This window comes from Chiloscyllium plagiosum, chromosome 10, assembly GCF_004010195.1.
Source record: "Chiloscyllium plagiosum isolate BGI_BamShark_2017 chromosome 10, ASM401019v2, whole genome shotgun sequence".
In the NCBI taxonomy this organism is placed as follows: Eukaryota; Metazoa; Chordata; class Chondrichthyes; order Orectolobiformes; family Hemiscylliidae; genus Chiloscyllium; species Chiloscyllium plagiosum.
In genome coordinates, this window is record NC_057719.1 from 86,216,258 (window position 1) to 86,229,692 (window position 13,435).

General features: G+C 41.9%; 1 protein-coding gene across 3 annotated transcripts in view; it reads right to left on the reverse strand.

The window, feature by feature from the left end:
* Positions 1-13,435, reverse strand: part of LOC122553854 (neutral alpha-glucosidase C-like) — a 110,657-nt gene that overhangs the window by 11,770 nt on the left and 85,452 nt on the right. For all 3 annotated transcript variants that reach the window (XM_043698273.1, XM_043698272.1, XM_043698274.1), the window contains one exon: positions 4,599-4,712. In XM_043698273.1, coding sequence (XP_043554208.1) covers positions 4,599-4,712 — 114 coding nt within the window. The remainder of the gene's footprint in view (positions 1-4,598; positions 4,713-13,435) is intronic.

Consider the following 13,435-nt stretch of genomic DNA (forward strand, 5'->3'; position numbering starts at 1 on the left):
GCATTGGCAGAGAGGGTTATAGGCTGAGAACATAACAAGCTGCACCAGATGCCCATTTGCAGCACATCAGTTCCTTGACAAAATGCTAATTTGGCATGAATCATACTTGCTCTGGATCTCCCAACTGCCATATTGAATACAGAAATGATATTGCATCTATTGAGCACATAAACCAAAAGTTTCCTCCAGCAGCAATTCATTTTGCTGAGGATGATAAATAAAAATCTTAACTGGAGAAGAGAATGACTAACATAATTGTAGCTCTAACATCAGTAAGACAAGAAAAAGATCAAAATCAAAATTGAAAAACTAGAAACTGGAAATCTGAAATAAAACAGGAAGTGCTCGCAAATCTCAGAAAGTTAGGCAACATTTGTGGAAACAGAAACAGTGAATGTTTTGAAGTTCCACATCAGACTCAAAAGGTTAGCTCAGTTTCTCACTCCTCAGGTAGTGTAAGACGTGCTGAGTTTCTCCAGCACTTTCTGTTTTACATGAGAGATCAAAAACATCTATTTAAATCAATATTATTATCCTGTCTATTTAGAAAAGAACACTTGTTAGTCACTGAAAGGCAAATGATAATCCCATGATGCAAATTGACTACAATTCTGTCAAATTCCAATAGTGATGAGATGCCATTATCCTGTAACTTCAAACCTTTCAATGTTCAGGTATTGCAGTCAACAAAAAGAACTCTGTTGTCCTAGCAGGGTCTGGTAACAAAGGAACAGTCATTAAAACTTGTAATATTTGTGTAAGTGCTAATAGCCTAATCTATCTCCCGAAATGAACAATGGACTCTTGATCAGTGAGATAGAAACTATTCATTTAAATTGATGGGCCCATAACACAATCTTTTTGCATTTGAAAAGTTTTAAAATCATAATGTTCTGGATTCTGAGCAATTTGGTTTTATACTGAAATGGAGAAGAGCAAGCTGCATTCCTAGGCTGATAGTTAAGTCAGTCTCAAATTCAAGTTTCCTTGAAACCTAGTTCTGGAAAGATTCTTGTATTCATCTGCAGGACAAACCTCTTCCCTATCTATTCCTGTATCATCCAACTTTAAATAAATCCTGCAACCTCTACTGTCAGTCATGTGGAAATCTCTGAACCTTAACTTCTGAATATGTTTATAATTGTAAAACTGTTTCCTTTCCTATTTAATTCTATGTGCCTTGTGTCCGTGTGCTGTGCATGTATGAAATTGCAATGGTCACCCTGGATTTCACAGGAGCGTTACGGTGCAGTAGGAGACTGTTTAGCCTATTGTGTCTGCTCCAACTCAGAAAATGAACATCAGTATCTATTGTAATATCTGTTTTTTTGCCATATCCTTGCAATTATTTCTAAACAAATAATTGTTCAATGTTTTCTTGAATGTGTCAACTGAACCTACCACCGCCAGCTGCGTATTCCACTCTATTTGCTGTGTGAAAATATTTGCTCCTGCTGCAGATCCTTTTAAGTCTGTACCTCTTGCTCTTATTCCTTTAAAGAGTGGGAACAACTTCTCCCTATCCAAGACAATCATAATTTTCAAAACCTCTAGCAGATTTCTTCTTAGCATTCTTCTCCCCAAAGAGAACAATTCCATCTTCTCTTCAAAGAGAACAGACCCAATGCTTCAATCTATGATCATAACTGAAGTTTAGAATGTGAATAAAGGTTGATTTATACTGGAGAATTTGTTGTGAGTCACTTTTAAAATTAGCACTACCAAAAAGAAGTTTTGAAAACACACCAAAGCCTAATTGACATTAAACTCTGCTTAAGGACAGAAAATAAGGAGAATGAAGAGTTCTGACTGTCTCTGTCCTCTGTCTGTAACATGGCTCGGAGCACACGGGGCGGCACGGTGGCACAGTGGTTAGCACTGCTGCCTCACAGCGCCTGAGACCCGGGTTCAATTCCCGCCTCAGGCGACTGACTGTGTGGAGTTTGCACGTTCTCCCCGTGTCTGCGTGGGTTTCCTCCGGGTGCTCCGGTTTCCTCCCACAGTCCAAAAGATGTGCAGGGTCAGGTGAATTGGCCATGCTAAATTGCCCGTAGTGTTAGGTAAGGGGTAAATGTAGGGGTATGGGTGGGTTTCGCTTCGGCGGGTCGGTGTGGACTTGTTGGGCCGAAGGGCCTGTTTCCACACTGTAATCTAATCTAAAAAAAAAAACAAAGATGCAGCCTGCTACTTACAATGTGGCTTATAGACCAAATATCCAATATCCGACAATCCATTCAAGAGCATTCCAGAGCAGAATTACTGCTTGGCAGTAATCCTGCTGACTACACATGAGATATGAGGGCAGACACAAATACAGACTTCTATCTTAGGGTGGCACGATGGCTCAGTGGTTAACACTGCTGCCTCACAGCACGCAGGTTCAATTCCACGCTTGAGCAATTGTCTGTGTGGAGTTTGCACATTCTCCCATGTTTGTGTGGGTTTCCTCTGGGTGCTGCGGTTTTCTCCCACAGTCCAAAGAAGTGCAGGTTAGGTGAATTGCCATAGTGTTCAGGGGTGTGTAGATTAGGTTGGTTAGCTTCAGGAAATGCAGGGTTACAGGGATAGAGTAGGGTGGATGGTTCTAGGTGGGATGGTCTTCAGATGGTCAGCACAGACTTGCTGGGCTGAATGTCCCGTTTCCACACTGCATGGATTCTATGATACCTCTACACAGTTACTGTTTATTAGCTTTTGAGGGACGGTCATACAGCTGTATAGCATGGAAACAGATCCTTCAGTCCAGCTTGTCCATGATAATCAGACTTCCTAAATAATCTAGCCCCATTTTCCAACATTTGGCCCATTTCCACTAAACCCTTCCTATTCATATACCCATCCAGATGCCTCTTAAATGTTGTAATTGCCCAAAGTTCCAATACAATGCACCACTTATAAAACAGCAATTCGTGCTCCTAGAATTCGAGGAAATCAGCTACAAAACAGTGCAAATAACTCCACCCACTCAGTTGATAAGAATTTATAATATAATATATACTGGAGAACTGAAGTGAGTCATAACACTGCTGTACATTACTAGAAGGAATTGCCTTGGCTTTTCTCTAAATTGATCAGCTTGGGTGGATTTTCTATTTACGTCGTGCGTCCAGGATTTTTGCCAAAGTTGCAACAGCCAATCAGAAGAATTCTCTGCAGAACTTTTTAGGGTAGAGATCAAAAATGTTAAGAGTAAATTTTGACATTCCAGTGAAGTTTCTATCGTCAAGTGGTGGCATTGCTAGGAACTGACATTTAACCAAAATCTTTGCAGCTCACATCATAATCAAGCCTTTCTAGATCAGAATAAGACCATAAGATATAAAAGCACAACCAGGATATTCAGCCCAATCAATCTGCTCCACCATTCAACGAGATCATGGCTGTTCTGATAATCCGTAACTCCATTTTCCTGCCTTTTCCCATATAATCCTGATTCCCTTACTGATTAAAAATCTGTCTACCTCAGCCTTAAATGTATTTAATGATCCAGCTTCAAAAGTCCTCCGTAGTAAAGAATTCCACAGATTCATGAGCTATGGTGACACGGTGGCTCAGTGGTTAGCACTGCTGCCTCACAGCACCAGGGACCCGGGTTCAATTCCAGCCTCGGGTTACTGTCTGTGTGGAGTCTGCACATTTTTTCTGTGTCTGTGTGGGTTTGGCCATGCTACGTTTCCCATAGTGTAGGTTATTAGTCAGGGGTAAGTATAGGGTTGGGTCTGGGTGGGTTACTCTTCAGAAGATCGGTGTAGACTTGTTGGACCGAAGGGCCTGTTTCCACACTGTAGGTATTCAATTCTATGAGAGAAGGATTTGTTTTCATTTCTATTTTAAATGTGTGACCCCTTATACTGAGACCCTCTGTGAAGACTGATGCAGAGTATTTATTCAACTCCTCTGCCACTTGCTAGTTCCCCATCATTATTTCCCCAGCTGCATTCTCTCAGGAGAAAGTGAGGTCTGCAGATGCTGGAGATCAGAGCTGAAAATGTGTTGCTGGAAAAGCGCAGCAGGTCAGGCAGCATCCAGGGAACAGGAGAATCGACGTTTCGGGCATTCCTGAAGAAGGGCTTATGCCCGAAACGTTGATTCTCCTGTTCCCTGGATGCTGCCTGACCTGCTGCGCTTTTTCAGCAACACATTTTCAGCGCATTCTCTCAGGGACCTGTGTTCACTTTCGCATCTATCTTCCTTCCTAAATATTTAAAAATTTCTTGCTGTCCATCTTGACATTACATGCAAATTTTACCTTTGAAGTTTATTTTCTCCCATTTATGTTTTTGCTGGTTTTTAAAACTTCACAATCCTCTGGCTTACCACTAACCTTGCCCACATTGTATGATTTTTCTTTCAATCTGATATTATCCTCATCTTCCCTGGTTAGCCACTATTGGTTTATTGGTTTCTCACAGGAATATGTCTGAATGTGTTGTCAATGTTTCAGATAAACGTCCCTTTCAGCTTCAGTATGATATTTCTATGTGTCATGACTCCCATATGCACAACTATGAATATGACTATTCATTTGACTTACTTATCTTGACATATTCATGGTAACATCCCAAAAATACAATATACAGAGCAGAAACAGCCATTACCTCAGAATCCAGTGCAATATATAAAGCATAGGAAACCATCTCCATAGCCTTTGTGGATCTCAACACTTGTGTCTTCCTGGGTATGATAGTGCCTCCACGCTGATAAATGGGTATCTGCAATGAAACTGGTTATTGCAAAAAAATTGTAGAAAAACAAAACCCTACTGATATTGGTGGGGGGGGGCGGGGCGGGGAGAACTCGCCATTACAGAAAACATGATCTTTTTCTTCTTCCCTGATTCTTCACTGTATTATAGGGCAAATTACAGGGTTCAAACCAAGACTGTATCCATTTGATTCAAGTTAAGGGACAGGAATAGAACCTATAGTACATTGCTGGGTATTTACTATAGACTGCCAAATGCTGGGGAAAAAGAAGAGGGAGGAAATCTGGAGGTACACTGCAAAGAAATATAGAAATGATCGAGCAGTAGTAGTAGAGGATTTAAATTACTCTAATGTAGATTGAGGAAGGAAATGGTGGAAAATAGTAAAGTAAAATAGTTACGAATTCCCTAAAATACTTACAGGAGAATTTTGCTGAATGAGTATTATTTTAGCTTAATAAGTAATGAAGTATTGCTAGATCTAGTTCTGGAATAAAGAACCTGGAATGTGTTCCAAGACAAGAATGTCTGGATAATAGTGATCAGGCTATTATTAGGTTTAAAGTGGTTACTGAAAGGGATAAGAAAAAAAAAGCTGAAGGAAAATTTTCAGAGATATTGAAACACCATCAGCCATTGGTGGACCGGAAGCAGAAACTAGCCATCATTCTAAATCATTGGTGGGAAAATACTTGGATGTATTTTTAAGGATAAAATTAATTCTCACACGGATGAAAGGTAAGCCTTGTCTGATTAGTCTGATAAAGTAACGGAGTTGATAAGATTAGTTCCACAGATGTTTTTTGGGGGGCTAAATTAGATAAGGATGCACAATTAACCCATAAGCATTGAGTGAAATGCAGGTAACATGCCAGCTTTTCAGTTGGCTGCACTGACTATGTGCAAAGGGAAGAAGCATTATGGCTCAGGAGATGCTGGGAATCATGCAGAATGTGTAGTTGCTATGTTTTGCAGAACAGAGGAATGACAAAATATGGGAGATCATTGGGTCAGCTGCTGCACTGGAAATCTTAGCTGAGACTGAGAGAAAGAGAGGTGTCATCTATGAAGAGGTCCAGAAACCCTTTGGACACATGTGCAAAACTCAACTTGAGTAGATATTGATGAAGTTCAGTGGCACTGAAGATTTGTATTATCTGCCATAAAATGTTTAATTATCTCACAAGACCAGTTAACATTAATGAGCCTACCTTCAATCCCATATCCATCCAAATGTGCCACTACCCTCAAATTCTGCTCAATTCACCAATTTTTCTTTTTATCCACAAGCATTTCTACAAACTAGCAATCATACCCAACATTTATAGCTTTGCCTCATACATTTAGCAATTCCACCAGCTTCACAGGTTATACATACAGCCATCTATTCAACAGTGGCAGCTGCATATGCAAAATGCACAACACACACTGATACATTACATTCTCTTGCAAGACAAGGTGGCAACTCTTGGAGGCAATGGCTGAGGTCATGAACTCTGGCAGAGCTGAAACCAATGAAGGTGGTGCTATCCTCATACCTAATCCTTCTTCTCACATTCCAGTTTCCTAACAAATCATAATCTGTTTTGATTTATAAACGACATAAGTACCCATCACTTACATTTGGCCCCTCATCATAGTTTTTTTTTGATATACCTGAAAGGCAACCTGGCCAGTAGAGGAATACCAACACAATTCTTGTCAGCTCAGACATTGACATTGTGCATATGTATGAAGAGAAATCGGAGGTGGGATCAGCACATAGTAAGGCACTATGGCGTTAACATTCTGAAGGCAGAAACAGTAAAGGTGTCAAACTCAGCAAAAGGTGAAATCAAACACCAATTCCACTGCAGGTGACTAAGATGAGGATTTCAAAGGTAGTGACAGAGATGGGTAGGCACAACATAATGTCTGGTGTAATGGGAAGCCTGCCAGATAGCCACTGTTCAATGCTAAGGACCAAATGAGCACAGGGCTTGTTACAAAGTTTGGTGTCCATCCTTCCCAGTGTGGAAATGGTGGCTAATTTTGTTCAGACACTTCTAAGTCCAACCATGATGGCCAATATCCCAACTTCCATTTTAGCATGAGTAGCAGCCACCAAGGTCTGAGTGCTGCTGAAAGTTCAGACTGCTGGCGTGCAAGCTCAGCTTGAGGCAATGGAAGCACATAGTGCTGCCATCATGGCTATAGATTACTCTGAAAAAAAGGGGTTTTCTATGTATCATAGATATCTAGTATTCTGCCTTCCAAAGGATTACTATAAGCTTGAGAGGTTCTGTTGCAAAAATGTTGCAAACATCTCACGTTCAAGACTAGGAGGATCCAGAAGTACAAATAATCATCAATTTTGTTGCTTTTACAGTCATTCCTTACTCTTAGTTGTGGCTGCGTTTGGTGTCAGACTTCAGTGAGGACATCTGATTGAATTATGGACATTGTTCTTCACTGAGATTCCCACAGGAAAACTGCTCCCTGAAGACCCAGGGTGGATATGTCTTTCTGCTGAGAATCTTTCTTTCTCTTTTGTTTCCATAGCTTATCTTGTTCTGTATGTCATTATGTCATTGAGTCATAGAGATGTACAGCATAGAAACAAACCCTTCAGTCCAACTCATCTACACCGACGTGATATCCTAAATTAGTCTAGTCCCATTTGGCTCATATCGCTCTAATTCCTTCCTATTCATATATCTACCTAGATTCCTTTTAAATGTTGTAACTGTACAAGCCTCCACCACCTCCTCTTGCAGCTCATTCCAGAGATAAACTCCCTCTAACTGAAAACATTGCCCTTACATCCATTTTATATTTTTCCCCTCTCACTTTAAACCTATACCCTCTCGTTTTTGACTCGGTTACCATGGGGAAAAGACCTTGTCTATTTACCCTACTCCATGCCCCCCTCATAATTTTATAAATCTCTATAATGTCACCTTTCAACCTCTGATGCTCTAAGGAAAATCGACCCAGCCTGTCCAGTCTCTCTGTATCGCTCAAACCCTCCAACCCCTGCAACATCCTTGTAAATCTTTTCTGAACTTTTCAAGATTCAGAACATCTTTCCTGCAGCAGGAGATCAGAAGTGATGCAGTTTTCCAAAAGAGGCCAAACCAACAGCCTGTGTAGCTGCAACATGACCTCCCAACTGCTATACTCAATGTACTGTCAAATAAAGACAAGTGTACCAAACACCTTCTTCACCACCCTGTCTACCTGTGACTCCACTTTCAAGGAGCCTGCAAGATCTCTTTGTTTGGCAACACTCCTCAGGACCTTACCATTAAGTGTATAAGTCCTGCCTGATCTATCTATCCAAAATGCAGCACCTCATATTTATTTATGCAGCACCTCATAAATTAAACTCCATCCGCCACTCCTTGGCCCATTTGATTAAGATCCTCTTGTACTTTGAGGTAACCTTCTTTGCTCTCCATTATATCACCAATTTTGGCGACATCTGCAAACTTACTAACCATACCTCCTATATTCACATCCAAATCATTTATATAAATGACAAAAAGCAGTGGAACCAGCACCAATCTTTGTGGCACACAGGTCACTCGCCTCCAGTCTGAAAAGCAATCCTCCACCACCACCTTCAAGCCAATTATGTATCCAAATGGCTTCCTCTGCCGGTGTTCCATGATCTAACCTTGATAACCAATCAACCATGATGAACCTTGTTGAACATATTGCTGAAGCGCAATGGACAATGTCCACCGCTCTGCCTTCATCAATCATCTTTGTCACTTCTCCAAAAAGCTCAATTAAGTTAGCGAGACATGATTTCCCATGCACAAAGCCTTGCTGACTATTCCTAATCAGTCCATGCCTTTCCAAATTCATGTAAGTCTTCTCCCTCAGAATCCCCTCCAACAACTTACTCACCACTGACATCAGGCTCACCAGTCTATAGTTCCCTGGCTTTTCTTTATCATCTTTCTGAAATAATGGCATCATGTTAGCCAACCTCCAGTCTTCCAGCATCTCACTTGCAGCTACTAATGTTCTGGCATCTCACCCATGTGCTCATTCTCCCAGTTGTGCCATGTTGCATGTATATATATGAAAAAATTGCTCATTGATGTCTCTGCCTATAAAATCTGTGCCTGTGTGCTTCTCTCTCACTTCATCTGACAAAGGGGCAACACTCTAAAAGCTTGTGATTTCAAATAAACCTGTTGGACTATGATCTGGTATCATCTGACTTCTGACCTTGGCAAAAGTGAGGACTGCAGATGCTGGAGATCAGAATCGAGAGTGTGATGCTGGAAAAGCACAGCAGGTCAGGCAGCATCTGAGGAGGCAGGAGAGTCGACATTTTGGGCAAAAGCCCTTCATCAGGAATGACTTCTGACCTTGCCCACCCCAGTCCAACACCAGCACCTTCAAATTATGAGAAAATTGTTCATGCAGTAGACTGAACTTAGGGAAAAGTCTTTTGTGTACTTGCTTCCACCACTACCTCTTGCAGCCCATTCCAGGCACTCACCACCCTATGTGTGAAAAATTGCCTCTCTGGACCTTTTTGCATCTCTCCCTGTCATCTTAGACCTGTGCCCCTACCATGGGGCAAAGCTCTGCGCTGTCTACCTTATCTGTGCCTTTCATACTTTTATAGACCTCTATAAGGTCATCCCTCGGTCTCCTATGCTCCAGGGAAAAGGGTCCCAGACTATTCAAGCTCTCCTTATAACAAACGTTCCAGTACAGGTAGCATCCTAGTAAATCTTTTCTGCACTCTTTCTAGTTTAATAATATCCCTTCTATAGCAGGGTAACCAGAACTGCAGACAGTGCTCCAAATGTGGCCTCACCAATATCTTGTACAGCTGCATCTCCTTTAATCAATGTTCTGACCAATGAAAGCTAGCATACTAAAAGCCTTCTTCACCGCCCTGTCTACCTATGACTCCATTTTCAAGGAGCTATGAACCTGTAACCCAAGATCTCTTTGTTCTGTAGTACTCCCCAGGGCCCTACCATTGACTATAAGTCCTACCCTTGTTTGCTTGGCTAAAATGCAACACTTTGCATTTATCTAAATTAAAGTCCATCTGCTATTCCTCAGTCTCACTGGCCCAGTTGATCAAGATCTCGCTGAATTCCCAGATAACCTTCTTCATCCTCCACTATATCATAAGTCTTGGTGTCATCCGCAAGCTAACTAACCATACCTCCTAAATTCTTATCCAAATCATTTATATAAATGATGAATAACAGTGGACCCAGCACCATCCCTGTAGCACATCGCTGGTCACAGGCCTCCAGTCTGAAAAACAACCTTCTACCATTACCCTCTGCCTTCTACTGTCAAGCCAATTTTGTATCCAGTTGGCTAGGTCTCCCTGAATCCTAAGAGATTTAACCTTACTCAACAACCTACCGTGCATTACCTTGCTAAAGTCCATGGAAACAGCATCTACTGTACTGCCCTCATCTACTTTCTGGGTCACCCCTTCAAAAAATGCAATCATATTTGTGAGACAGGATTTCCTACGTGCAAAGGCAACTATCTCAAATGAGTCCTTGCCTCTCCAAATGCACATAGATCCTGTCTACCCTTTAACAACTTCCCCGCAATGGAGGTAAGGCTGTAGTTCTCAGGCATTTCCCTGCAGCCTTCCTTAAATAACGGCCCAGCATTAGCCACCCTTCAATCTTCAAGCACGTCACCCATGGCTGTCAATGATACAAATATCTCCACTTAGGGCCCTGCAACATCCTCCCTCGCCTACCACAAAGTCCTGGGATACGTTTCATCAGGTCCTAGGGATCTTTCCTTGTTCTGATCACAATTCAGTGGCCCCTGCTAGATGATAACATACATCAGCTTTTTAAAATTTCTCCCAATCTTCATAGTAATTGAGGTGTAGAGAACTGTGGCTGCAAATCTGGGCACATGTAGTGGTGAAATATGTAAGCAAATAACCTACATTACTTCTGGCAGCATCTGTGGAGAGAAATCAGAGTGAACGTTTCATTTCGAGTGACCCTTCCTCAGAACTGATGGTAGCTAAGAAAATGCTTGGTTTATCTGCAGAAGATAGGGTTAAGAGAGGGGGTAAGGAGTAAAGGATAGGTGGGAATAGAGCCCAAAGAGAGAGAGAAATGAACAGTTAGACAGACAAAGGAGTGAGTAAGGTTCTGGCTGAGACAGTGAATAAGCTATTAATGAGGATTATTAGTGGCTAACAATGGGTTGTGTGTAATAGCAGATTATATGATAACAATGTGTGTGGGGATTTGGGTAAAGACACGGGAGAGCTCAAACCCTCAAGTTACTGAACTCGACATTGAGTCCAGAAGGCTGCAGGGTCCCTAAGCGGAAAACGAGGTGTTGCTCTTCCAGCTTGCACTGAGCTTCAGTGGAGCACTACGGCAAGCCTGAGACAGAGACTTTGGACAGGGAACAGGGTGCTGAGTTGAAGTAGCAGGCAACTGGAAGCTCAGGGTTTTCTTTGCCGACAGAGTGTTTTTAACCTCCATTGGTTGTTGGACAAATGTTGGCCAGGCCAATGGAGATCTGACTGCTGCTTCAAAACATCACTGTGGGACTTACTGTACCCAAGTCGGAGGGTGGGAGAGGCCCCCGTCCAAAAGATAGTCCCTCCAACAGAGCAGCACCTCATCACCTCACTCAATGTAGAGGAAGGCCGAGATTTCTGCTGTATTGTAGAGTTTGCCTGATGTGACGGAGCTAGCACAGTGGGTGGCATGGTGGCTCAGTGGTTAGAACTACAGCCTCACAGCACCAAGGTCCCAGGTTCAATTCCAGCCTCGGGCGACTGTCTGTGTGGAGTTTGCACATTCTCCCCGTGTCTGCGTGGGTTTCCTCCCACAGTCCAAAAATGTGCAGGTTAGGTGAATTGGCCATGCTAAATTGCCCGTAGCATTAGGTGTAGGGGAATGGGTATGGGTGGGTTGCAGTTTGGCGGATCGGTGTGGACTTGTTGGGCCGAAGGGCCTGTTTCCACACTGTAAGTAATCTAATCTAATCTAATCTAGCCTGAAAGCGCAAGTGCCTCTCCAAACCTGACATTTTTCTATTTATAAAATCATGAGGGGCATGGATAGGGTCTTTTCCCTGGGGTAGGGCAGTCCAGAACTAGAGAGCATTGGTTTAGGATGAGAGGGGAAAGATATAAAAGAGGACTTTGGGGCAACATTTTCACGCAGAGAGTGGTGCGAGTACGGAATGAGCTGCCAAAAGAAGTGGCAGAGACTGGTACAATTGCAACATTTAAAAGGCAGCTGGATGGGTGTATGAATAGGACCAGGTGCTGGAAAATGGGACTAGATTCAGTTAGGATATCTGGTCAGCATGGATGTGTTGGACCGAAGGGTCTGTTTTTGTGCTGTACATCTCCATGACTATGACTCTATGAACTACTGCTTTAAAGATATGACACTGTATGAGAAGAGAATGTTGAGAGAAATCTGTGACAGAATCAGGTGACTAGTTCAGTGACGTCCGCATCAAGGTCATCTTACTCCGTCACTCATGGGGAAGTGATGACCCAGTGGCATTATTACTGGATTGTTAATCCAGAGACCGAGGTAATGTTCTAGATTTGAATCAAGAATAGACTTTTTGGACAAAAACCGTGCTCCTTGGATGCTGCCTGACTTGCTGTGTTTTTCCAGCACCATTCTAATCTTGAAGCTAATTTCCAGCATCTGCAGTACCCACTTCTGCCAGTGTTCTGGGTTTGAATCCTGCCTTAGCAGATGGTGGAATTAAGTGTGTAATGATGATCATGAATCTATTGTCAATTGTCAGAATGACTCAACTGGTTTACTAATTTAAGGAAGGAAACTGCCATCATTATCTAGTCTGGACTACGTGTGACTCTGGACCACAGCAATGTGGCTGATTCTGAACTGCCCTCTGGGACATTAGGGACGTGCAATAAATGCTAGCCTAGCCAGTGATATCCTCAGCCTGTGAATGAATTATAAGAAAAGGTCAACCAGTCAATCCACACTCTCTTATCATATAATGTAAGATGTTGTTTTTCCTTTACTTTGGCATTGAGAATTGCCCTAATGAATGCAAGACAAAAATGTCTATTGTCAGTAATACACTAGCTAAAAATTTTGATTATCCCTTTTAAATAGTGTTGATGATACTGTCTTTTCTTCATATCTTTCAGTTGTTGGAGAATCAGAGAAGAGACTGAGGGAGCTTTGAGCTTGAAATGGCAACGTGGCATCAAGTCAACATTGCATGTTGATAGGGGTCATGAATGGTCAGTTCTGAATAGTTTGGGTGGATGCTATCTAACAAGTTTACCAAGATGGCATGCAAAACAACTCACAGCAGAAATATGTGCACACGTATCAGAAGCTATTTTAGTCCCAGACAGCACCCAAACAGTGGGTATGATTGAATTAAATGTAATCCTAATAGACTTGCAAAAGAAATTTGATAAAGGCTTATTAAAAACAGAAGCACATCATCTCAAAGAGATGGCAGTAACTTGGGTAGTAACTAGTAAAGGTTAAGAAGGCGAAAATGATTTTTCCTGATTGGAGAGAAGTATGCAAAGGTGTCCTCTAGGAGTTACATATAAATAAATTTGATTTGTGCACAGAGTGTGATTTTGAAGTCTAATTATGATTCAAAACTTTCCAATGTAGTAAATAAAATGACAGCAGCAAACCTCAGGAGAATATCCAGGCATTGGTGAAAATGTGCAGGCACATGGCAGATGAAATTTAA